This window comes from Pogoniulus pusillus, chromosome 23, assembly GCF_015220805.1.
Source record: "Pogoniulus pusillus isolate bPogPus1 chromosome 23, bPogPus1.pri, whole genome shotgun sequence".
Classification (NCBI taxonomy): domain Eukaryota; kingdom Metazoa; phylum Chordata; class Aves; order Piciformes; family Lybiidae; genus Pogoniulus; species Pogoniulus pusillus.
This window is the reverse complement of record NC_087286.1, coordinates 5,442,594-5,469,137: the sequence shown is the minus strand read 5'-3', so window position 1 is coordinate 5,469,137 and position 26,544 is coordinate 5,442,594. Positions and strand designations below refer to the sequence as shown.

General features: G+C 46.6%; 1 protein-coding gene across 4 annotated transcripts in view; it reads left to right on the top strand.

Moving 5' to 3' along the window:
- The window catches only part of WNT3A (Wnt family member 3A), a 120,379-nt gene extending 96,985 nt beyond the window's left edge, over nucleotides 1-23,394 (top strand). For all 4 annotated transcript variants that reach the window (XM_064162929.1, XM_064162932.1, XM_064162931.1 and 1 more), the window contains exons 3-4: nucleotides 17,776-18,041; nucleotides 22,796-23,394. In XM_064162929.1, the coding sequence (XP_064018999.1) occupies nucleotides 17,776-18,041; nucleotides 22,796-23,275 (746 nt within the window). In that variant the 3' untranslated portion in view covers nucleotides 23,276-23,394. The remainder of the gene's footprint in view (nucleotides 1-17,775; nucleotides 18,042-22,795) is intronic.
- The last annotated feature ends 3,150 nt before the right edge of the window (nucleotides 23,395-26,544 follow it).

Genomic DNA, 26,544 nt, shown 5'->3' with positions numbered 1-26,544 from the left:
GAACAGCTCCAGGGACGGCGACTCCACCACCTCCCCGGGCAGCCCATTCCAGTGTCCAATGACTCTCTCAGGGAAGAACTTTCTCCTCACCTCCAGCCTAAATTTCCCCTGGCGCAGCCTGAGGCTGTGTCCTCTTGTTCTGGTGCTGGCCACCTGAGAGAAGAGAGCAACCTCCTCCTGGCCACAACCTCCCCTCAGGTAGTTGTAGACAGCAATGAGGTCACCCCTGAGCCTCCTCTTCTCCAGGCTAACCAATCCCAGCTCCCTCAGCCTCTCCTCGTAGGGCTGTGTTCAAGGCCTCTCCCCAGCCTCGTCGCCCTTCTCTGGACACGCTCAAGCACCTCAGGATAGCAAGGAGAGCTCTGAGACCTCGAAACCTTACTGGAGGTGCTGCTCGGTGCTGGGAGCATGACAGGCTTAGGATGCTGATTCAGCTGAAGATACCTCTGAGCTCCGGGCAACCTTTTGGAGGTGCTCAGGAGGTGCCTTGCAGAGAGATCACACACCTCTTCATTGCCCAGCTCTGTCCTGAGCCTTCCCAAGAGTCGAGAGGATGTGAAAGGCAGCGAACTGCAGCCCAAATCCAGGGGAAAATCCGATTGTTTCCAAACACTAAACTCAGACCTCAAGCGGAGCAGCAACCTCTGGAGATAAGGCAGCGCCTGTGTCTGTGTGTGCGTGTGCGTAAAATGGCCTTGCAGAGCCCCCCCAGCTTTAGAAGGGCCTTTGAAAAAGAGCTGGGTGGTGATTCAAAATCCAGGTTATGACCTGTGACCCCTGGATGAGAAATTGTTGCCACTTAGGATGTGTTAGGAGGTCCATCCTTTTCATCAGCTGCGTGTTTCTCCTTGCTGCGGGAGGCAATCACACCGGTATATCATTAACTCGCAGAAAAGGAGGCTGTAAAAGAAGTTGATGGGGGACCTTAGCCCACACCCTGCTGGGGTCTGCTCCAAGCACAATATCCCAGCGACCATGAGATTAAGCTAAAGAGAAAAGTGAAAATGCTTTTCACGATTCACACGCCCTTTAGATTGTTTTATTAAACCATTTGAATAGGGATTTCCCTTTCGGCCGACAACGGGGCCCGGCCAATGCATAGTTCTAGGTTGCTATGACTTAGTTGGTGCTGGCTAATCACAAGTGAGGGCAAATTTCATATAAAATATCTGGGGCCATTGTCAACCTAATGCGGCGTGACAGTGGCAGCACAAAGGGGGATTCATTCACCCCAGCAGGTAATAAGGACGATTTGCCATACCAACCAGGCAGTCTCGAGGGGGGCTGTCAAATGCGATCAGAGCAGCGAAATGGAGCCTCGCATTCCATTCTCAGGTGGGCGAAGGCAATCCTTTTGTTTGCCCATGTTGCTTCTGATAACAGAATACAATTATTTTATTCCCCCCATCCCACCCTTCCCTGTATCCTACTGACCACTGGAGCTGCTTTCCACAGCGCTGTTGGGTGCTCGCCTCTCCTACTGCTATCTCTATCTCTACTCCTACTTCTACTTCTACTTCTATATTTCTGTTTCTATTTCTATGTTTTTCTGTTTCTATTTCTATATTTCTATTTCTCTTTCTGTATTTCTCTTTCTACATTTCAATTTCTGTATTTCTCTTTCTATATTTCAATTTCTATATTTCTCACTCTATATTTCAATTTCTATATTTCTCTTTCTATATTTCAATTTCTATTTCTATATTTCTTTCATATTTCTATTTCTATATTTCTATGTCTATTTCTATATTTCTATTTCTCTTTCTGTATTTCTCTTTCTATATTTCAATTTCTATAATTCTATTTCTATATTTCAATTTCTATTTCTATATTTCTATGTCTATATTTCTATGTCTATTTCTATATTTCTATTTCTCTTTCTGTATTTCTCTTTCTATATTTCAATTTCTGTATTTCTATTTCTATATTTCTATGTCTATTTCTATATTTGTATTTCTCTTTATTTCAATTTCTATATTTCTCTTTCTATATTTCTCTTTCTATATTTCAATTTCTATATTTCTCTTTCTATATTTCAATTTCTATTTCTATATTTCTCTTTCCATATTTCTATTTCTATATTTCTATTTCTCTTTCTGTATTTCTCTTTCTATATTTCAGTTTCTGTATTTCTACTTCTATATTTCTATGTCTATTTCTATATTTGTATTTCTCTTTCTTTATTTCAATTTCTATATTTCTATGTCTATTTCTATATTTCTATTTCTCTTTCTGTATTTCTCTTTCTATATTTCAATTTCTGTATTTCTATTTCCATATTTCTATGTCTATTTCTATATTTGTATTTCTCTTTCTTTATTTCAATTTCTATATTTCTCTTTCTATATTTCAATTTCTATATTTCTCTTTCTATATTTCAATTTCTATTTCTATATTTCTATGTCTATTTCTATATTTCTGTTTCTCTTTCTGTATTTCTCTTTCTATATTTCAATTTCTGTATTTCTATTTCTATATTTCTATGTCTATTTCTATATTTGTATTTATCTTTATTTCAATTTCTATATTTCTCTTTCTATATTTCAATTTCTATTTCTATATTTCTCTTTCCATATTTCTATTTCTATATTTCTGTCTATTTCTATATTTCTATTTCTCTTTCTGTATTTCTCTTTCTATATTTCTATTTCTGTATTTCTGTTTCTATTTCTATATTTCTATTTCATAGAATCATAGACTCATAGAATCAAGCAGGTTGGAAGAGACCTCCAAGCTCAGCCAGGCCAACCTAGCACCCAGCCCTATCCAGTCAACCAGACCATGGCACTAAGTGCCTCATCCAGGCTTTGTTTGAACACCTCCAGGGACAATGACTCCACCACCTCCCTGGGCAGCCCATTCCAATGGCAAATCACTCTCTCTGTGAAGAACTTCCTATTTCTATATTTCTATTTCTATATTTCTGGTTTTATTTCCATATTTCTATTTCTATAATTCTATTTCTGTATTTCAATTTCTATATTTCTATTTCTGCATTTCAATTTCTATATTTCTATTTCTGTATTTCAATTTCTATATTTCTATTTCTATTTCTGTATTTCAATTTCTATATTTCTGTATTTCAATTTCTATATTTCTATTTCTATTTCTATTTCTGCATTTCAATTTCTATATTTCTATTTCTGCATTTCAATTTCTATATTTCTATTTCTGTATTTCAATTTCTATATTTCTATTTCTATTTCTATTTCTGTATTTCAATTTCTATATTTCTATTTCTGCATTTCAATTTCTATATTTCTATTTCTATTTCTGTATTTCAATTTCTATATTTCTATTTCTGCATTTCAATTTCTATATTTCTATTTCTATTTCTGTATTTCAATTTCTATATTTCTATTTCTATTTCTATTTCTGCATTTCAATTTCTATATTTCTATTTCTGCATTTCAATTTCTATATTTCTATTTCTATTTCTGTATTTCAATTTCTATATTTCTATTTCTGTATTTCAATTTCTATATTTCTATTTCTGCATTTCAATTTCTATATTTCTATTTCTATTTCTATTTCTATTTCTGTATTTCATTTTCTATATTTCTATTTCTGCATTTCAATTTCTATATTTCTATTTCTGTATTTCAATTTCTATATTTCTATTTCTGTTTTTTCCTCTCCTGTTTCTCTTTCTGTTTTGTTTTGTTTTCCAGAAAGGGCCCTTGATGATTCTTTAACCTGGAACACCCTCCTGAGAATTTCACCCCAGTCCTTCTCCTCCTTCCCCTTCCATTAAGGACTTGGTCCTGCCACAATGAGCATGTTGTATCTCTGCTAATAACCCCCAATTGGCACACAGCTTCCTTTTGTCTGGAGCCTAACCAAGGACAACGTGTGGTTGAGGGAGATGAGGGGTTGGGGCAATCTGGGGTGATTTGAAGGGCTGAGAGGATGCTGCTGTTTCAGAACTTGACATATTCAGAAGAAGGCTTTTACAGGCTGGTGGGAGTGGAGAGATCAGGCTCCCAGGGTGTTTCACACATGACCAACAGAAGGACAGATGAAGCATGCTTGCATTAAGCAGGGCTGGCAGGGAGACATGGTAATGATTAGATAGACAGAGAGATAGGGTGATGGAGAAAGAGATAGAGGGATGTTTGCTTTGCAGGTATTAGATCTGGGTTACTGATACCAGACCATGCTGCCGATTTGCCTATATTGGGGGTCTGGTTACCTGGGATCACCTGGGGTTATTTTGACAGTAGCTAATTAGCCAGAGCATTCCAGCCCTCAGCCCACCCTCAGCTCACATGAGGGTTTGGAGGGTGGCAAGGAGCACCAAGCCTGCTGCCAGCACCACTCATGAGGCTCCCAAGCAGCTCCAGTGTCTGACAATCTGGATCTACCTGTTTCAAGTAGAGCCTGAAAGGTTTGGAAGCTCGAGCAGCACGCTGGAGGTTGGAGTTTTATTGTGCTGGGTGCAGTGATAACCATAAGCAACCAGGAGGGGTAAAACAAATAAATTCAAGGGAAAAAAAATCATTCAGATGTTTCAGGGGAACTTGGCCTAGAGGATTTTACAAGCTGTGCTAATCCAACCTCCTTCAATCCAACATTCTCTCTTATCTGTATCACCTTCATGTTCCCTGGCAGGAGGAACTGCCCACTTAATAATTTCCCTCCGATGATCTGAATCATGGCTAATCTGATCAAATGTCTTTTTTAGGGCCTTTCATCTTCCCAGGGATGTGTTGACACTAGCACACTGGTTCAGAGGAAACAAGAACTCAATCAGAACTCCTTTCAAAACACAGATGGGACCCAAACCTAACCTTTCCTTTAAGATATGCAAAAGTGTGGTTAGCTTCTTGTTATTATGCCTGGCATTTGCATAAGTCTTTGCATTTAGGGGGCTGATTTTTAAAAGGATAAAGAAGTCAAACAAACCCTGGAGCTGGATTTTGGTGAGAAACCGTGCAGAATCAGCTGGGCATAGAGTTGGCACAGCTGCCTGTGAAGAAGGGCATAGGCTGTGGCATCATGCAGAGCCCAGCATGGATCTGCAGGGCAGCTCCTGGCTGGCATCGCTTACTGCAGCGTGGGTGCTCCAAAGCTGTGTTGCTCCCACTGCTGTGTTTGCTCTTGGAGCCAGCTTCACCCCATTTCAGAGTTAGGTTTGACAGTCTTGCTGATCTGCAGTCCCTGAGGACTGCTGTAGAGCAGGCTTCTCCAAACTTGGACAGAAACCCCACATAGGAAATGCTGCTAAAAACTAGGGGATCTGAAACAAATCTCCACACCAGACAAGGAGAGCAGGACATCTGCATTCCACTGGCATGGTTCCAAATCATACAGATCAGTCTGTACATCTGTATCAAGACTCTATCTGTAGTCTTGCAAACAGACCTTGGAGGAATGGTCTTAGTGATCCTTCTGCACCTGAGGGATTCCAGGAAATCATTTAGGATCTGCTCTTGTCCAAAGAATCATAGAATCAACCAGGTTGGAAGAGACCTCCAAGCTCAGCCAGGCCAACCTAGCACTCAGCCCTGGCCAATCAACCAGACCATGGCACTAAGTGCCTCAGCCAGTCCCATCTTGAACACCTCCAGGGATGGCAACTCCACCACCTCCCTGGGCAGCCCATTCCAATGCCAATCACTCTCTCTGACAACAACTTCCTCCTAACATCCAGTCTAGACCTCCTCTGGCACAACTTGAGACTGTGTCCCCTTGTTCTGTTGCTGCTTGCCTGGCAGAAAAGCCCAACCCCACCTGGCTACAGCCTCCCTTCAGGGAGTTGCAGACAGCAATGAGCTCTGCCCTGAGTCTCTTCTTCTGCAGGCTGCACACCCCCAGCTCCCTCAGCCTCTCCTTACAGAATCACTTGAAATCTCTTCTGGACAAGATTGGAGGTCTAAGTAGATCTGGAAGTGTTTTCTCTGTGCAGCACAGAGCTGCTCTAGAAAGTCTTGGGACTGGTAGCAAGAGCTATAATGGCTGTAAGCCTGAATGAGGTGCTGGTTAGAAAGCAGCATTGTCCTCACAGCTCAGAACAAAAGCAGCTTGAGGTTGTGATGGGAAGACTCATAGAAGAACAGTGATCCAAGCACAAGCATCACTCCTAGGTTAATAAGTTAACATAATACATTACTGGGTGAGGAGAAATGTCCTTCTTTTTGCCTCTTCTCTGGAATATTGTAGGCTGAAAGGATTCTCAAAGCTCAGGCTATCAAATCATAGAGCCATCAAGTTGGAAGGACCTCAGTGATTGTGTGGTCCAAAATTTCTGGGTGAAATCATCACAGGCTCAAAGGATGTTAGGAGTTGGAAAGGAGCCAAGGAGATCATCGAGTCCAACCCCCCTGACAGAGCAGGACCACACAATCTAGAACAGATCACACAGGAACACATCCAGACAGGCCTTGAAATTCTTGAAAAGAGGAGACTCCACAAGCTCTCTGGGCAGCCTGTGCCAGTGCTCTGGGACCCTTACTGTAAAGAAGTTCCCCCTTGTGTTGAGCTGGAACCTCCTGTGCTGAACTTACACCCATTGCTCCTTGTCCTATCCCAGGGAACAGGGAGCAGAGCCTGTCCCCCAACTCCTGACCAGCCCTCAAATATTTATAAACATTGATTAAATCCCCTCCCAGTCTTTCCTTCTCCAGACTAAGCAGCCCCAGGTCCCTCAGCCTCTCCTCATCAGCCATGCCCTCCAGTCCCCTCATCATCCTTGTAGCATTCTGCTGGACCCTCTCCAGCAGATCCCTGTCCCTCTTCAACTGAGGAGTCCAAAACTGAATGCAGTAGTCAAGATAAGGTCTCAGCAGGGCAGAATAGAGGGGCAGGAGAACCTCCCTTGATCTGCTGGACACACTCTTCTTAATATGCCTCAAGATCCCATTGACCTTCTTGGCCACAAAGGCACATTGCTGTGCCATGGTTAACTTTTTAGCCACCAGGACTCCCAGCTGCCTCTCCGCAGGGCTGCTCTCCATGGTTTAGAGTGTCCAACAGTGAGCACTTCACCACTTTGCTGGGGAGACTTATTCCAAATGATGATTGTTCACATTGTGAAGATTTTTGTTCTCATATCCAAGTGCAAGTTGAGTTTTATTGCCTCCATCCTGTATGGACAGCATGCCAAATCTGTGGTGCCAGTGAGCAGACATCACCATCTCAACAAACCTCTGAGTAGCTTTTAAGGACTTTTTGATTTAGGATCTCTTTAGCATTTTTTGATTTAGGCTTTGTATGAATTTGTGTTGAGTTTTGCAGATGGGAAACTGAGGCAGAGTGTCACAGTCACTTGTGTCCAGAAAAGGACTCAGTGCAACATTTCTAGCTCACTGAGTAAGGCAGGCACCAGGCACTGACCTCCCTACAGCATCCAGAGTCTTCTGACTACTGACAAAGACTCCCTGACTGATGCTGGTGTGGTTGAGCAGCAAATCAGGGTGGTGGTCCTTAGCTGCTTGGTGTTTAGACTTCAGAGTGTCACCAAGTGAAAAATGAAAGCTTTAAAGAAGCTCAGGATCTCTTTCTAAAGCTTTGACTTTGGAAGGCATTTTCCAACACACCCAGGATGAACACAACATGTGCTGTCCAGCTGGGGAATGGGATTTGTGGAAGGAAGCCTGACCTGTCCTATCATTTTATAATCCTTGTGTTGACCATATCCAAGGCCCAAACTTGCACTTCTTCATCTTTCCTAATGGGCAGAAGATGCATCTTGGACACCAAACAGCAAGCATAGCACAAAGATCCCCTTTTAAGGGATCACTGGGTAGCTCACTGGGTAAGGCAGGCACCAGGCTCGTACCTCCCTACAGCATCCAGAGTCTTCTGACTACTGACAAAGACTTCCTGAGTGATGCTGGTGTGGTTGAGCAGCAAATCAGGGTGGTGGTCCTTGGCTGCTTGGTGTTTAGACTTCAGAGTGGCACCAAGTAAAAAATGAATTCAGGATCTCTTTCTAAAGCTTTGACTTTGGAAGGCATTTTCCAACACACCCAGGATGAATACAACATGTGCTGTCCAGCTGGGGGATGGGATTTGTGGAACAAAGCCTGACCTGTCCTATTCTTTTATAGTCCTTTTGTTGACCATATCCAAGGCCCAAACTTGCACTTCTTCATCTTTCCTAATGGGCAGACACTGCATCTTGGACACCAAACAGCAAGCATGGTACAAGGATCCCCTTTTAAGGGACGAAAGGGTAATTGAAGAGCCTTCAGTTCCGGATCAGGAGACCTACAGGTTGAGGCTGGTGAGGATGGGTCAAAGGAAATATGAATGCTGAAAACAGGAGCCTTTCCTGACAGGAGCTGAAGGGAGCTTGAGGCTGAGCCAGATGGCTTATGTAAAACCTTTGCTAGTTTATCTGAGATGGGATCCTCTATTGCTGCACAGAGAGGAATGTGGTGAGACTGAAGCTTGCCTGCCTCCGAGGCTGTGGGAGCCAATATTTTGTTTCCAACGTTCCCAGTATTTTCCCCACAAGCAATGTCAGGCTCACAGCAGTGATGACACCACTGTGATCTTCCTCCTCTGTGCTGGGAACAACACTTGTTCCCCTCCAGCGCTTGGGCACTGTCTCTGCAGTGTGGATGGATCTGTCAGTTGGCTTGTGCCAAGGAGTTCCCCGTTCCCTGTCTTCACCTGGTGCTGTGCCAGTATTTAATAGTTCTGATTGGAAAACTATTTCCTCCTCTGTGATCATCTAAAAAGCACCAAGTGCTTTTTAAACATTTATTTGCCTACCCTTTTTCCTCCTTTCCCTGGGGAGGAATATGTTCTGGGCTCTGGGTTGTGGCCCTTTGCTTCTTGTAAGCACAGAGTCATGGAATGGTTTCAGTTGGAAGGGACCTTTAAAGTTCATCTGGTCCAACCCCACTGCACTCAGCACAGACCTCTGCACCCAGAGCAGGTTGTTCAAAGCCCCAAACAATCTGACCTGGAATGGTTCCAGCAGTGAGGCTTCTACCACTTCTCTGGCCGACCTGGGACAGGGTCTCACCACCCTCACTGTTAAGAATTTCTTCCTTCTGTCTAGTCCAAATGTCCCTCTTTTAGAATCATAGAATCATAGAATCAACCAGGTTGGAAGAGACCTCCAAGATCATCCAGTCCAACCTATCACCCAGCCCTAGCCAGTCAACCAGACCATGGCACTAAGTGCCTCATCCAGTCTTTTCTTGAAGACCCCCAGGGGTCTTTAGTTTAAGACTGTCACAACAGGCCCTGCTAAAAAGTCTGTCCTCATCTTCCCTGTAGACCCCATTAGTGCAAAGAGCTCTGTCAGCTGGAGGACATCATCCCCATGTCCTAAACCCTGAGTTCTTGGTTCTAAGGGATCTGTGCTGAGGCCAGGTGGGGCTGAGGGACAGGAATATCATCCTCTGGTATCTGGGACAAGCAAGGCTCTTCTGCTGCAGGCAGCCTCCTGCACACAGGTTCCAGGGCCAGCAGGCAATGCTGTTCAGAGTGGTGTAAGCCAGCGCTGATGTCTGCATATGTTTGTGCAGCTCCTGTGAGCTCTGACTCATCGGTCCCGCTGGATTTCACTTCTGCTACTCACAACATAGCTGTGCCTGCAAGGCTGCCAGTGTGATCTTAAAGAAGCCCACTCCTGCTGGGGGCCACTATCTCCTTAACAACTGATGAGACTTGGGCTCAAGTTAGCTCTGAGAGGTACCCATCAGAGTGGAGTTTTTCCTCCAGCTTGGGATTCAGTGTAGTTGCAAGTAAGGAGCAGGCATTAACTCTTACATCATGAGTGCTACAGCTCTTGCATCCATGGTGAGGAGAATTTGGTGTTATTCTTTTCTACCACCCTCCTTTTCCATCCAAAGCGAGGCAATGTGACCTTCATTCAGGTCCTTCCTGTTAAGCTTTGACCATGGAGGTGTTTATGGGTGACCTTCCCCACAAGAAAATAGCAGAGTTCTCCACCCACATCTAGATGTGATGTTTTTTAGCTTGATGGATTCGAGGAGGAATCCAGAGTGTGCTGGTAGCAGCTGGATAATCCTGTTTATAGTGCAACTGAAAAGAGAATTCATCTCATCTGAGTCAGAGATTGGGTTTCCAAAGCTCACTCCACAAACTCCTCACCACCTTCCTCCTTTGGACAATGCCTTCCTCCCTGTGATGTCTAACCTGCAAGACCACACTAATGAGGGGGAAATTGAGTTGTTACTGCAGGCCCCCAGTGTAAGAGGCAGGGCTGTTCCCTAGTTTTGCCCCAGTTTTATTTCCAGTTACTGGATTCTTGGAGTTTATTTAGTTGGGTTTTTCCCCTCTGTTAAAAATCCAGAGTCAATGCAGTGTCAACTCTTGCGCAGATCCTAACATGACAGCTGTGGGTTTGTATCCCCCCCAGCCAAGGAGGGAACTGCAGCCCTTTCTCACACTCCCTGGGTATGTGCCCTACCAGGCAAATCTTGCAAAGACTTTCCATCTTCCACCTCTTAGAGATGGATGTCTGAGTGTCTGAAGTAGCTGAGAGTTGGACTCAATGATCTCTTTGGGACCCTTCCAACTCCTGACATCCTGTGATCCTGTAAAGCAGGATCCATCTCTGCTTCTTGGCCATCTGTTCTCCAGCTGCTGATGCCTGCTTCCTTTCTTTCAAGATGTACAGCCCAGAACCACATCAAGCAAGATTATCTTCTATTTTCCTTCCTCTCCTTTCCTCTCCTCTCCTCTCCTCTCCTCTCCTCTCCTCTCCTCTCCTCTCCTCTCCTCTCCTCTCCTCTCCTCTCCTCTCCTCTCCTCTCCTCTCCTCTCCTCTCCTCTCCTCTCCTCTCCTCTCCTCGCCTCGCCTCGCCTCGCCTCTCCTCTCCTCGCCTCTCCTCTCCTCTCCTCTCCTCTCCTCTCCTCTCCTCTCCTCTCCTCTCCTCTCCTCTCCTCTCCTCTCCTCTCCTCTCCTCTCCTCTCCTCTCCTCTCCTCTCCTCTCCTCTCCTCTCCTCTCCTCTCCTCTCCTCTCCTCTCCTCTCCTCTCCTCTCCTCTCCTCTCCTCTCCTCTCCTCTCCTCTCCTCTCCTCTCCTCTCCTCTCCTCTCCTCTCCTCTCCTCTCCTCTCCTCTCCCTCCCTCCCTTCCTTCCTTCCTTCCTTCCTTCCTTCCTTCCTTCCTTCCTTCCTTCCTTCCTTCCTTCCTTCCTTCCTTCCCTCCCTCCCTCCCTCTTTCCTTTCTCCTGTTGCCACCAAACCACTGTGTGCAGGGAAGAAGGAAAGACTTAGGGTGTCAAGGGTGTGCATAACTGTTGTACCAAGGTGGTAAAAGGCTTTTGAAGACAAAAACAAACCATTATGTTCATCCCTCTGCATCCTCCCACATATCTGGGATATCTGCTTGACCTGAGGTCAATCATTTAGTCCTTCAGAGAGAGAGTCACTGTCTGGGCAGAAGAACACAGGAGAACAGGTTTCATATATTAGTCACTTGAGATATTTATGTGCTTATTCATTTGCCTTCCTCATCCAACAACTTGATGACCCTCTATTAAGCTTCAACACCTTCTGCCTACATTCTGAAGACATCACTGAATGGAATATTGTTGGCTCCTGGGAAGATAAGCAAGACTGTGCTCAAGTATAGAGATGAGGAGATAGGAGCAGAGACTGACAAAAGGATTTGCCCAAAGTCCTATAAGACAAAAAAAAGCCCTGCAAAAAAAAGGAAACCAGATGTTAGGTCACTCATCCTCAGGCCTCTTAATTCCCATAATGATATGGCTTCAATCATGATTCTTTGCATCCCAAGATATATCTGCTGCTGAGACAGGGTAGTCAGAGGTGTTCTGCAGAGTTCTTAGCCTCGAAGGCCAGACTTAGGAAACCATCTTAGAGTGGTGAGACACTGGAACAGGGTGTCCAGAGAAGCTGTGGGTGCTTCATGTCTGGAAGTGTGTAAGACCAGGCTGGATGAGGCTTGGAGTAATCTGATCTAACAGGAGGTGTCCCTGCCCATGGCAGCAACTTGGAACTAGATGATATTTCATGACAGAGACTTGGAACTAGATGATATTTAAGGTCCCTTCCAACTCAAACTGTTTTATGATTCTATGAATTTCAAGAACTAGATAATGACTTGGAGAGTTCTGTATGAGAAGGCAGCTACAAAGCATCCCTGAAGGCCCTCTCTTAAGTCTCAGCACCCTTCTAGTGATAACAACTCCCCCCAAAAAAGGGGTCCAAACCAGGGTACACCTTGAATTGTCAATCATCCAAGTCTCTAAGCCCTTCAGGGAAGCTCAGGAGCTGGCAGGCATTACCCAAGCTGAGGGCTGAGCTTTGGTGACCTTGTGCCACACAAAAGCAAAGTGGTTAAAATGCTCTCAAGTCAACATCCCCATGAGGCATTAGTCCCTATTAACCTTCTCCTGCCAGATGACTTTCCAGAAGCTCTCAGCAAGTCGTAAGGAGCTGCTTGTCTCCTGCTACCAGAACCACCCAGAGAGGAATGAGTCTGCCTGACAAATGCACTCCACTTTCCTGTTATCTGTGCTGGGTCTCCTGCATTTTTATATGGCACCTTAATAACCCCTCATTTCCATTACAAGTGCATGCTTTCCTTCTGCTTATCTCTACCTCTATCCACTCCTTCTCCATTCCTGCAGCCACACTGCCTCCGGCTACAACCTGGGGAAGCTCTTCAGAGCTCAGCAGGGTCAGGTCAGAGAAATACAGAATTGTTTCTGTTAGAAAATACCTCTAATGTCATTGAGTTCAATCATCACCACCACCACACCCTCTCAGCCATGTCCCAGAGTGCCATGGCCACAGGTTTCTTGAACACCTACTGAAGCGGTGACTCCAGCACCTCCCTGGGCAGCCTGTTCCAATTCCTGGGCACCACCTCAGTAAAGCTTTATTTTTCCTTAGAATCATAGAATCAAGCAGGTTGGAAGAGACCTCCAAGCTCATCCAGTCCAACCTAGCACCCAGCCCTATCCAATCAACCAGACCATGGCACTAAGTGCCTCATCCAGTCTTTTCTTGAAGACCCCCAGGGACAGTGCCTCTACCACCTCCCTGGGCAGCCCATTCCAATGCCAATCACTCTCTCTGTGAAGAACTTCTTCCTAACATCCAGCCTATACCTACCCTGGCACAACTTGAGACTGTGTCCCCTTGTTCTATTGCTGGTTGCCTGGGAGAAGAGGCCACCCCCCACCTGGCTACAATGTCCCTTCAGGTAGTTGTAGACAGTAATAAGATCACCCCTGAGCCTCCTCTTCTCCAGGCTAAACAGGCCCAGCTCCCTCCCTGGCACAATTTCACACCACTTCCCCTCCTTAGTGATCCAAGGACAGTCCTACAAGTTGGAAGGTGACAGGAAGTGATTCACTCGATGGCTCTTCTCCATCTGCGTCAATATTGAACTCAGTGCGTGGAGTTAGAGGTAGGGAGACGTAAACCCAGTGCCCTAAATCCGTGAAGTCATTAGAAGAGAGTGGTTGCAACTTTCTCAAGAGACAACCTCCTAACCTCAGTGCCCCCGGGCCAGATCTCAGCTTCTTTGCTCTGCCTGCCTACATTCCCCAGGTAGTTACCATCAGATGCGATGCTGTTTGCTTCCTGTTGTGTGCTGTTAAGTGGTGGCTGCATTTCAAAAGCAGGGGAGTGATTATGGCATCTCTGGGCTGTAAAAGGCATTGGGAAGAGGAGAGCTGAGTAGAGTTGGTTCGTCTTAAGGTAAATCCTATCGAACCCCTCCTGCAGCTGTAGGCGTTCAGTCAGGGCTAGTGACAGTGGAGAGCTTAGGTAAGGGAACTGGGATTTGGGATTCACTATCTACAACAAAGCTGTACTCCTGTAATTTCTTGTTCAGCTGTGGTCACGCTGTGGTCAGTCACAGAATCATAGCATGATGGGGGTTGGAAGGGAGATCATTTAGTCCAACCCCCAGCTAAAGCAGGGGCATCCGCAGCAGATTGCCCAGGATCACAGTGCCCATGCAGGTTCAGAGAATAAGACTACACAAGCTCTCTGAGCAGCCTGGGCCAGGGCTCCAGCATCCTCACATCAAAGAACTTTCTACTCATGACCAGAGAGAACCTCTTGTGATGCAGTTTGTGCCCAGTGGCCTTTGTCCTGTCACTGGGCACCAATGAAAACTGACTGGCTCCATCCTCTTGCCCCTCAACTCTTTAGCTCTTCGTGAGCATCAATCAGATCTCTTCTCAGGCTGATCCTCTCCAGCCTCAGGTTTCTCAGCCCTTCCTCATTACACAGTTGCTCTGGTCCCTTTGGCATCTTTGTTGCCTGACAGACTCTCTCTAGTAGCCCAGAACTGGACACAGTTCTCCAGGTCTGTTTTACGGGGTCAAATACAGAGGAAGGATAACCTTTATCAACCTGCTGGTCACACTCTTCTTCATGAGCTCCAGTCCTACCCAGTGCAGAAATCCTGCAGTCTGACCTGAAGCTCCTGAGGCTTGGTGAGCTCTGCAGCTGTATGCACAGAAGAATAGCTGTATTCTGAGCTAGCAGGTCCTGCTGAAGCCCAACTGAGGTCTTTAACTCATAAACTCCTAAGACAAGGCCACACCTCCCCTGTCAATGCAGGAGAAGGTTTTGTGCACAACCATGTCTATAGATGCCTTCTTTCCAGAAAGGAGAAGTGCTGTCCTGGACCTTGTTCTAACCACCAAGTGGCCAGTGGGGAATTTAAATCTCAAAGGCAGCTTTGTGTGCAGTGACTATGAACTGCTGGGGTTTAAGATCTTTAGGGTAGTGAGGAGAGTGCTGGACTTCTGGAGAGCAGACTTTGGCCAGAATAATGGTTTTAAACTGAAAGAGGGGAGATTTAGATGAGATGTTAGGGATAAATTCTTTACAGTGAGAGAGGAGAGAGACTGGAACAGGTTGCCCAGAGAATCATGGATGCCACATTGCTGGATGCATCCAAGGCTAGGTTGAGTGGGGCTTTGATCAGCCTGCATGACAGAAGATATCCCATTGGAACCAGATGATCTTTAAAGTCCCTTCCAACCCAAACCAGTCTATCATTCTGTGAGGTTTCAAGATAAGTAAGGCCACAGGAGGAGGTGAAAGGTGTGTCAGCTGTTTTCTGGTCATTTTACTCTCTACTCTCTGCCATTTGTCCCATCAGGTCATCTGACTGGCTTTTGCAAGAAGCATTGCCTTTCACAGACCTCAGAATTGGTCATCTGTGTCCTTGGAGACATCAGAGAATCAAGTAGGTTGGAAGAGACCTCCAAGCTCATCCAGTCCAACCTAGCACCCAGCCCTAGCCAATCAACCAGACCATGGTACTAAGTGTCCCATCCAGGCTTGTCTTGAACACCTCCAGGGACGGTCTCTCCACCACCTCCCTGAGCAGCCCATTCCAATGCCAATCACTCTCTCTGACAACAACTTCCTCCTCACATCCAGCCTAGACCTCCCCTGCCACAACTTGAGACTGTGTCCCTTTCTTCTATTGCTGTTCCTAAAAGCTCTCCACCTCTAAGATTTGGGGCTCAGGCAAGTGCAAGAAGACAAATGAACCATCGTGTTAAATGGGACTCCTCTGTTCACACTCAGAAGCTGAGCTTTCACATAGCTCAGGAACAACATAGTCACCACTTTCAGGAAGCTGGGATCATCCAGGCTGGACAGATGCTGACCAAGGGTTTTTCAAGATCACTTTGTGGAGCTGAGGGTTTCTACATTTTCCTTTTTCAGTTCTAGCCTTCGGTGGTGCCTTACTAACCTCACAATGCGCCTTGACAACACGCTCCAGGACATTGCTCATGCCTTCTGCTTGTAAGTTCATGCACATCATTTGATTTGCATGTTGTGTTTGGTAGGCTTCCCAAAACCAAGTGGTGCTGCACAAGGTCTTGCTTAAGCCTTGAATTCAGACAGGACTGCTCTGCAAGTGTGCAATTTTGATTTCTCCCCGAGAACATGTTGGCTTTTTTGCTTGGCATATGAAACTCTCTTTGCGTTAGTAAAGCCTGGAAGCACCTAGAAGGTAAAGATGGAGCCAAAACGCCCAGGGAAATCTCAGATCAGCAAAATGCAGTGCAGAGAAGGTTTGAGTGGTTTTGAGTAGGCACCTTGTCAGCTGATGAAAAGCTCAGTAGAAGCTGCATCTACTGAAAACCTGGCGTTCTGCCTTCACGGATCCATTCACATTTCAGTGCTGTCCTAGCCTAACTAGCTGAAAGGTGGCAGAAACAACAGCAAGCTTTCTGGGCCAACTATCTATAGGTATGGGTGAGCTCACCTGGGGAATGGCATAGGAGGTTAAGGAAGGCCAGTTCTCAGTTGTGTCCTCTTGGAATTGCCTCAGGGGTTGAAGAACAGCCTCGCTGATGATAAAAATGCCATTTTGATGAAGCCAAAAACCATTGCAGTGGTGTCTTTTGAGAGGTGCTGTTGAAATCCAGGGTCATTTCTAGCGAGTGAAGAAACATAACAAGACCAAAACTCAGAGGGGGAAGAAAATGAAATTTGACTTTATTCCTCACTTGTAAAGCAGTTTGAAACGTTTGGGGTTTGGCACAATGTAGAAAAAACATCTAGGGTAGTGCTGAGATGCTCTTCTCCACCCAGCTCTAGCTAGGAATCAATGTTATGAGGGAAGGTCTACAAGGAGTCTGAGGCTCCTAGTCCCTAGCCATGACATCTTTTGGTTGATCCCACCCACCACCCTGAGGCAATTGACAGAAACTCTCTTCCAGGGGGCTTACTTAAACAAGTGAGCAAAACCTTGGATAGAAGCAACATGTCATGTATTGTACATTGTCTCTAAGTGAGCCAGATAGCCTAGGAAGGAGAAGATGGCCTCAGGAAGGAGTGTGAGGACAGTGCTTAAGTTACACAGTGAGGACTGGGGAGCATCTGGCTGTCCTGGAATTTTTCTACCATCAGCAGTTCTCCCAGTCCAAGGGGAAGAAGATGCTTTACCTGCTGCTGGTCCCACCACTAAGGGTGGAGGCTGCCATTACATGTGGACCTGCATTTTCCACACTGTGGGAATATAGCCCAGATTCCTTGCATCAGAAGCCAAGAGTGGAGCTCAGGGTATGGCTATGTGGTGCATTGCCTGCAACACACCATATGGTGCATTCTACATGTTCCCTGCAACGCAGCTTTGCAGTGCTTTTTGGTTTGCCATGGCCCTATCCTAAGACCTTAGGATGACCTTAGTCAAAACCTTTTGGCTGACCTCAGTGGCCTAGAATCAAGCCTGGTCCTGTCTACACAGAAGCTTATTTCATAGTAAATGAAAATGTCTTTGGAGCAGATCCAAACTGGACCACAGGGAAGAGAAGAGTTTCCTGGCCTTCTCAAGCCCTGTGAGGAGAGGCTGAGGGAGCTGGGGGTGTGCAGCCTGCAGAAGAGGAGGCTCAGGGCAGACCTCATTGCTGTCTGCAACTACCTGAAGGGAGGCTGTAGCCAGGTGGGGTTGGGCTCTTCTGCCAGGCAAGCAGCAACAGAAGAAGGGGACACAGTCTCAAGTTGTACCAGGGGAGGTCTAGGCTGGATGTTAGGAGGAAGTTCCTGGCAGAGAGAGTGATTGGCATTGGAATGGGCTGCCCAGGGAGGTGGTGGAGTCGCCATCCCTGGAGGTGTTGAAGCCAAGCCTGGCTGAGGCACTCAGTGCCATGATCTGGTTGATTGGCCAGGGCTGGGTGCTAGGTTGGCCTGGCTGAGCTTGGAGCTCTCTTCCAACCTGCTCAGTTCTATGATTCTATGATTCTGCCACACCCTCAAGAGAAGGTGTTCACGAGGCTGATCAAAGCCATGCTGGGTCCCTTCACTGGCCACTACTTATTGGTTGCTTTCTTTCACAGCTACCAGGGAGTCAGCCTTTGTCCACGCCATCGCCTCGGCCGGAGTGGCTTTCGCGGTGACCAGGTCCTGCGCTGAAGGCTCGGCCACCATCTGCGGCTGTGACACGCGCCACAAGGGCTCTCCTGGGGAGGGCTGGAAGTGGGGGGGCTGCAGCGAGGACGTGGAGTTCGGGAGCATGGTGTCTCGGGAGTTCGCAGATGCTCGAGAGAACAGACCAGATGCTCGATCGGCCATGAACAGGCACAACAACGAAGCTGGAAGGACTGTAAGGACATTTCATTTCCCCTTGCTTGGTCTCTCTTCCGTCTTTTCTTACCTGCAGTAATGGGCAGTGGGAGGCAACTGAGGGGAATGATCAGACATAAATAAGGGCAAAAGACCTGCCCTACGGTAGCTCTCATCAGGAAGATGATCAATGGATGTCACTGGTGAAAGCCAGAAGTAAATCCATCCACTCGGTTGCAGATGTTTACATCTGTCGTGGGCAGCTTGGCATCACAAAATGATGAGACCTGCCCTACGGTAGCTCTTATCAGGAAGATGATCAATGGATGTCACTGGTGAAAGCCAGAAGTAAATCCATCCACTCACTTGCAGATGTTTACATCCGTTGTGGGCAGTTTGGCATCACAAAATGATGAGACCTGCCCTACAGTAGCTCTCATCAGGAAGATGATCAATGGATGTCACTGGTGAAAGCCAGAAGTAAATCCATCCACTCAGTTGCAGATGTTTACATCTGTTGTGGGCAGTTTGGCATCACAAAATGATGAGACTTGCCCTACGGTAGCTCTTATCAGGAAGATGATCAATGGATGTCACTGGTGAAAGCCAGAAGTAAATCCATCCACTCAGTTGCAGATGTTTACCTTGAAGTCAGTTGTCCAGACTTTCTGTAGAGAACGGATCAAGACAGACAGGACTAGGATGGGGTTTCATCCCAGCTTAACTGAGACTGGGATGAGCTCAGTTAGTGATGTTCTAACTGTGCCTGTTCCCCTCCACTGGCTGTAGGCAGGTGAGCAGTACAGTCAGAGATGTCTGAACTGTGATCATCTGACATGAGGAGAGATGGACCAAGAGAGGGTTCAGCTCTGTAAGCAAATGCATTTTCATATAAGCTGTGATGTCCTGAAGTCTCCAGCCTGACCTTTGACTGAGGAAGGTTGTGTGTCTCCACCAGGTTCTTTGCCACCTCAGGATCAATGCCTTAGACACACCTTGAGCTTACAAGCAGCTTCAGATGCATGTGTTGAGGCAACTGAATTCTGGTTCGAGTGAAGCTGTCTGTTCCTTTGGGTTCATCACTCTGCTCTCTAGGCTTGAGGGTAGGGAGTAGGAGAGCATTTTCTACCACCTCTCTTCTCAACACTTTCCATTTTCCATGGATTCCTTAGAGAAAGTAAGAGGGAATGTGAGTCTTGTGTCTCCCTGCTCCAAAACCAGCTAACCTGTTTTCACTTCTAACAGTCATGGAGCAAAATATATCAGAGACCAGAAAGCACAAAATCTTAACCCTTGGCACAGTGACTGATTTGGACATAACTGAATCTCTTCTGTAAGGTGGAATCATAGAATCATAGAATCAAGCCAGGTTGGAAGAGACCTCCAAGATCATCCAGTCCAACCTAGCACCCAGCCCTATCCAGTCAACCAGACCATGGCACTAAGTGCCTCATCCAGGCTTTTCCTGAGCACCTGCAGGAATGGTGACTCCACCACCTCCCTGGGCAGCCCATTCCAATGCCAATCACTCTCTCTGACAACTTCCTCCTAACATCCAGCCTAGACCTCCCTGGCACAGCTTTAGATTGTGTCCCCTTGTTCTATTGCTGGTTAGCTGAGAGAAGAGATCGACCCTTACCTGGCTACAGCCTCCCTTCAGGTAGTTGCAGACAGCAACGAGGTCACCCCTGAGCCTCCTCTTCTGCAGGCTGCACACCCCCAGCTCTCTCAGCCTCTCCTCACAGGGCTATTCCTAACATTATGCCTAGATCTCCCCTGGCACAACATGAGACCGTGTCCCCTTCTTCTGTTGCTCCTTGCCTGAGAGACTCACTCTCCAAACTCCTCACCACAAAGCAGATGTCACACCATTGCTTGCACTCCTACTGTTTTCCATTCTCACCACTCCAGCACTCAAGGCATAGCTCTTCCAGACCTCCATACTCAAGTGTTTCCAGCTAAACCTGAGCCATAGGCAGCGTTTCATATGAGTTCCCATAGGAACTCAAACCCTTCCACTCTGCCAGAAGCTTTGATTAAGTTCAGCATGATTACATGAACCAAACATCTTTGTGGTTCTCCCTCATTGCTAATTACAACCTGCTTTGCGGCGGGTGATACTCGGTAAATAACCCAGGAAAGCACCTGGTGAACATCAAGGTGCTGATTCATGGCATATCTTTTGGACTCAGGCTGGCACTAGTCTGGTCATGTACCCAGAAATTTGCTGATCACTCTGAAAACAAAGATTATCAAGGTAGTTGCATAAGGCTGTTTCCCACCTCCAAATACTGGAGGGCAACAGCTTTAGAAAGCTCCGGACTAAAGTCGAGAGAGGTAAAAACAAATCACAGACCTCTGGGATCGATAATCACCTTCCCATTTATTCCAAGGTAGTGGGTTATGGTGAAGTCTGAGCTTCTAAAAGCTGAAAGTTGGGCTACTATTTATTTTTAACTCTGAAATGGTTTATGGTGAAGTCTGAGCTTCTAAAAGCTGAAAGTTGGGCTACTATTTATTTTTAACTCTGAAATGGTTTATGGTGAAGTCTGAGCTTCTAAAAGCTGAAAGTTGGGCTACTATTTATTTTTAACTCTGAAATGGTTTATGGTGAAGTCTGAGCTTCTAAAAGCTGAAAGTTGGGCTACTATTTATTTTTAACTCTGAAATGGTTTATGGTGAAGTCTGAGCTTCTAAAAGCTGAAAGTTGGGCTACTATTTATTTTTAACTCTGAAATGGTTTATGGTGAAGTCTGAGCTTCTAAAAGCTGAAAGTTGGGCTACTATTTATTTTTAACTCTGAAATGGTTTATGGTGAAGTCTGAGCTTCTAAAAGCTGAAAGTTGGGCTACTATTTATTTTTAACTCTGAAATGGTTTATGGTGAAGTCTGAGCTTCTAAAAGCTGAAAGTTGGGCTACTATTTATTTTTAACTCTGAAATGGTTTTAGGAAGATCATAAATCTGTCCTAAAAGTGAAAATTCTTTGTTTGCCACTACTCAAAGGGTGACTACAGCAAATAGAGGGTCATAGAATCATGGAATCATAGAATGGTTTAGATTGGAAGGGACCTCAAGGATCAGCCAGTTCCAACCCCCTGCCATAGGCAGGGACACCTCCTTCTGGAGGCTGGGGAGGGACTATGGACAAGGTCTTGTAATGACAGGACAAGGGGGAATGGGTTTAAACTGCAAGAGGGGAGATTGAAACTAGATGTTAGGAAGAAGCTCTTTGCAGTGAGGATGGTGAGACACTGGCACAGGTTGCCCAGGGAGGTCGTGGAGCACAGAATCACCCAATGTGATCAGAGATCACATTGGGTGATTCTGTGCTCCACGACCTCCCTGGAGGTGTTCAAAGCCAGGCAGCATGAGACCTTGAGCAACCTGTTCTAGTGGGAGGTGTCCCTGCCCATGGCAGGGGGGTGGAACTGGCTGATCCTTGATTTCCCTTCCAACCTGAACCATTCTATGATTCTGTTTCTTTAATTATATCTAATTAACAAAGACATCATTTCAGTAGGTTTGTGTGCTCCTTATTTCTCTGCCTAGATTGTGTTCTTGCTTGACAGCATTGCAGTATTTACAAGTGAACATTGATAAGGTAGATATCAGTGAGAAGGGAAATCTCTTCAACCCTTAGTGGAAACACTCAGTAGGGGCTTGAAGTCAGTGTAGGAAACAGAGATAGCTGCTATGAAAACAAGAAAGTTTCAGAGGTTTTATATGCCTTAGACCCAGCACCTCTGTGCAGGGCATTGACTGGAGGTGGTTTTTCCTCACAAGTGTAGAAATGCACCTATGGAAACAGCAGAATTCTTTTGGAAGCCCTGGCTGAGGAGCAAAATTAAACATGGGTTTCGATTGCAGGCTTGCCCACCAAGCTAGGAGCAGGTGTTGATCTGTTGGAAGGTAGGAGAGCCCTGCAGAGAGACCTGGCCAGGTTGGATGGGTGGGCAGAGGCCAATGGGATGAGATTTAACAAGGCCAAGTGCAGGGTTCTGTACTTTGGCCACAACAACCCCAAGTAGCACTACATGCTGGGGACAGAGTGGCTGAAAGCAGACAGACAGAGAGGGACCTGGGGGTGCTGTTGGATAGTAGGCTGAAGATGAGACAGCAGTGTGCCCAGGTGAGCAGCAGAGCCAATGGCATCCTGGGCTGCATCAGGAACAGTGTGGCCAGTAGGACAAGGGAGGTTATTCTTACCCTGTACTCAGCACTGCTCAGGCCACACCTTGAGTGCTGTGTCCAGTTCTGGGCCCCTCAATTCAAGAGAGATGTTGAGGTGCTGGAAGGTGTTTGGAGAAGGGCAGCAAGGCTAGTGAGGGGCCTGGAGCACAGCCCTGTGAGGAGAGGCTGAGGGAGCTGGGGGTGTGCAGCCTGCAGAAGAGGAGGCTCAGGGCAGAGCTCATTGCTGTCTGCAACTCCCTGAAGGGAGGCTGTAGCCAGGTGGGGCTGGGCTCTTCTGTCAGACAACCAGCAATAGAAGAAGGGGACACAGTCTCAAGTTGTGCCAGAGGAAGTATAGGCTGGTTGTTAGGAGGAAGTTGTTGTCAGAGAGAGTGATTGGCATTGGAATGGGCTGCCCAGGGAGGTGGTGAAGGCACCGTCCCTGGAGGTGTTGAAGAAAAGCCTGGCTGAGGCACTTAGTGCCATGGTCTGGTTGATTGGCCAGGGCTGGGTGCTAGGTTGGCCTGGATGATCTTGGAGGTCTCTTCCAACCTGGCTGATTCTATGATTCTATGATCCTAATACCTTCCTTCTTCTTTGTCCTTCCTCTTGTCTTTTTCAGTCTATCATTGAACTGATGCATCTCAAGTGCAAGTGCCACGGCCTGTCGGGCAGCTGCGAAGTGAAGACCTGCTGGTGGTCTCAGCCAGACTTCAGGGTCATCGGCGACTACCTCAAGGACAAGTACGACAGCGCTTCTGAAATGGTGGTGGAGAAGCACCGCGAGTCGCGCGGCTGGGTGGAGACCCTCAGGCCCAAATACAACTTCTTCAAGGCTCCAACTGAGAAGGACCTGGTTTACTACGAGAACTCGCCAAACTTTTGCGAGCCCAACCCTGAGACAGGTTCCTTCGGGACCCGAGACAGGATCTGCAACGTCACTTCCCACGGGATCGACGGCTGCGACCTGCTGTGCTGCGGCCGCGGGCACAACACGAGGACTGAGAAGCGGAAGGAGAAGTGCCACTGCATCTTCCACTGGTGCTGCTACGTGCGCTGCCAGGAGTGCATACGAGTCTACGACGTCCACACGTGCAAATAAAGCATGGCAAACGCCTTTGCTGGGCTCCCAGGGGAGACACCCATCCCAGCCTACTTCCTCCGAGGGTGCAGACATGAGAGAAGTCTACTTTTTGGATATTAAAACAATAAAAACTCTTTTTTTTTGGGGGGGGGGGAGGGGAGGGGAAAGAAAGAAAGAAAGAAAGAAAGAAAGAAAGAAAGAAAGAAAGAAAGAAAGAAAGAAAGAAAGAAAGAAAGAAAGAAAGAAAGAAAGAAAGAAAGAAAGAAAGAAAGAAAGAAAGAAAGAAAGAAAGAAAGAGAAAGAAAGCAAGAAAGAAAGAAAGCAAGAAAGAGAAAAAAAGAAAGAAAGAAAGCAAGAAAGAAAGAAAGCAAGAAAGCAAGAAAGCAAGAAAGAAAGAAAGCAAGAAAGAAAGAAAAAGAAAGCAAGAAAGCAAGAAAGCAAGAAAGCAAGAAAGCAAGAAAGCAAGCAAGCAAGAAAGAAAGAAAGAAAGAAAGAAAGAAAGAAAGAAAGAAAGAAAGACAAACAAAAAAAGGCCAAAACTGGTTGGCTAGAATAGGTCTAATGACTTCTGGGCTGTGCTGAGGGACATCTGGCATTCACACAAGGCAGGAGACAGCGTTTTTCCAAGCTGCCAACCGCACAGAGTTGGAAAGAAGAGCAGCAGCAAGAGCATGGATTTGCTCTGCTCTCCCCCACCTGAAGTGACTCGTGTGATTAAGTGCTCTTTGAAAGACTTGCATCTCCCTACGTATCTCCCTTTCCCTCAGCCAGGCAGAGGTTGTGTTGGACGGCAGCACTAAAGCTTCCTGACATCTATCTATGAACCCGAATGGCCTGATTCTGTGTATGTTATCACAGGCTCACAGGATGTTAGGGGTTGGAAGGGACCCAAGGAGATCATCCAGTCCAACCCCCCTGCCAGAGCAGGACCACACCATCTAGCACAGATCACAGAGGAACACATCCAGACAGGCCTTGAAAGGCTCCAGAGAAGGAGACTCCACAACCTCTCTGGGCAGCCTGTGCCAGTGCTCTGGGACCCTTACAGTAAAGACATTCCCCCTTGTGTTGAGGTGGACCCTCTTTTGCTGCAACAAACATCATGAGCAACAACACCACCAGCAAAAGAAATAAAAACAGATAAATAAATTATTCTTTTATGGGGAAAAACCCAAAACCCAATGAGGTGAATACTGCTTTGTTTCACCCTGGAACCAGAGAAGCCTACAAATCCAGAACAGACTACTCTCTACAGTGGGCAGTCTCTTTGAGTGAACCTTCTGAGTAGCTTCTGACCGATTCGACATAGGATTCAGTGACTCCTGTAGAGAGGGAGAAGGAGAAGGAGGGAAAGAGGGAGAATGGTTGATGGTTTCTTGCAAATGCCCTATGGGCACACAGGTGGTGTTCACATTGTGGCAAAGCTCAGTGCCTGGTATGTGAAGCGAAGAGGATTTGGTCTGTGCATTGAGAAGGAGACAGTTCCATGTTGCTCCAGCTGTGGCCTAGTACATGGCTCAGCCAGTGAGTCTTCCTTGGAAACATGTGGTGCAGAGAGAGTCCTCCAGGGCTGGACACTCGTTGCTGAGCATAGGACATCCAACTCCTCAGCATCCCACCTTGCTCTTGCAGAGGAGGAAAGGGAAAGTGTTTACCTCTCCCATCTCCTTAGAGAAAGTCATCAGCAACAGAAGAAAGTGCACTTAGTCCATCTGCTGTCTGCATCTCATGTACCCTCTGGGCACTTAGCAAAAGCCTTAGACCACAAGTCTGTGGGGAAGATGACTGAAGGCCTCCTCGTCACCCATTCACTCACATGGTGGTGAAGCAACCTGCTCGTCACTCCCCCCAGCCTGCAACCATTTCAGAGCGTGCCGAGTTTCATTCCACATCTCATTTCTGCAGCCATCTGTAGAGGAGGCACAGGTTTCAATGCACAAAAGCCAGACTCTGAACCCGAATTTAGGCAAGTTTGGACACAGAGGCAAATCTCAGTTTTGGAGAGCTGGTCCATCTCTGCTCTTCCCCCCTGACTTCTTGTTTTCAGATGCTGCTCTACTGATTCCAGATCAGGATTGCTGGTTTACAGAAACAGCTCTCACCTCCTCCATGGACATCAAGGCTTACTTCAGCCATGTGGGCATCAGGTGTGAGCTTCAGACCATCATCTTGGTGTTTGCAACACTGCTTGAGTTACTCGTGTTAGATACCGGTATAAATGAGTGATGACTCAACTATGGACCTCAGATGCACCTGTCCTTTGTCCCCCTTGCCCTCCTCATATGTTTGGGTTCCTATCTGGGGAAAACAACAGTGGGTTGGCATTTTTTCTTTCTCTTCAGCACAGGAAAGGAAATGGGACATCTAACTCCCAGTGTCCCAGAAGAGGAGATTTTGGTGGCAATATAATCATGAGTGTTGGCTAGTTCAAACCTGGATGTTTGTATGGAGAAATCTGAGTGCTCTTCTCTCCCTGCATGTCAGCTTACTCCTGGGAACCAAAGGAGGGAGTATGCAGAGGAGGCAGGGAATAAACAGAGCTTAATCCCATCAGAGAGAAAGCAGGAGGAAATGATGCCTCCAAGGGTTGACTCTGAGTCATGGCGTCTCCTGGGACTACTCCTAGGCTGGTGCAGTTTATGCATCACCCACATGTCTCTGGGCTATGCCCAAGGACATGAGCAAGCTCTGCTTATTGATGGAAGCACTTCTACCAATGCTTTGCAAAGAGAAGCTGCAACGAAAATGAGAGCAGAGACATAGAAAAGAGGGAAAGAGAGAGGAAGAGATCAAGAGAGACAAAGGCAAAACTGGAGAGTAAACCAATACCGATCAATCGTATGTGCACATGCAAACGTTGCACCCAAGGGATGGTCACACAGCAACTGGGAGAGAGCAAGAGGTCACTGAAAACTGGGGGGAAGATAATGGAGGTGTGACTGATCTTGTAATGCAGTCTGGGGGGGGTGGAAAAGGAAAAACTGATCCTCACAGCAAACACAGGAGCAAGCCACTGCAGGGGGAAGTGGCCCCAGTAACCAAGAGCCAACCACAAGCTGTCAAGAAAGGAAAGGCTGAAGAAAACCACAGATGTGGTGGAAGATATTGATGAATTGGAAAAGATGGGACAAGGCAAGACATAAGATATGGGTTGAAATCCTTCATAGCATGCAGCACTTGCTGTCACAGTGAGGGCTGTGAGACATGTCCCACCAGATACTTCTGTCAGTGATTGGTGCCCAAGCAGCAAAATTGTCAATCATTGCATGTCAGGATCCCTCTCAGTC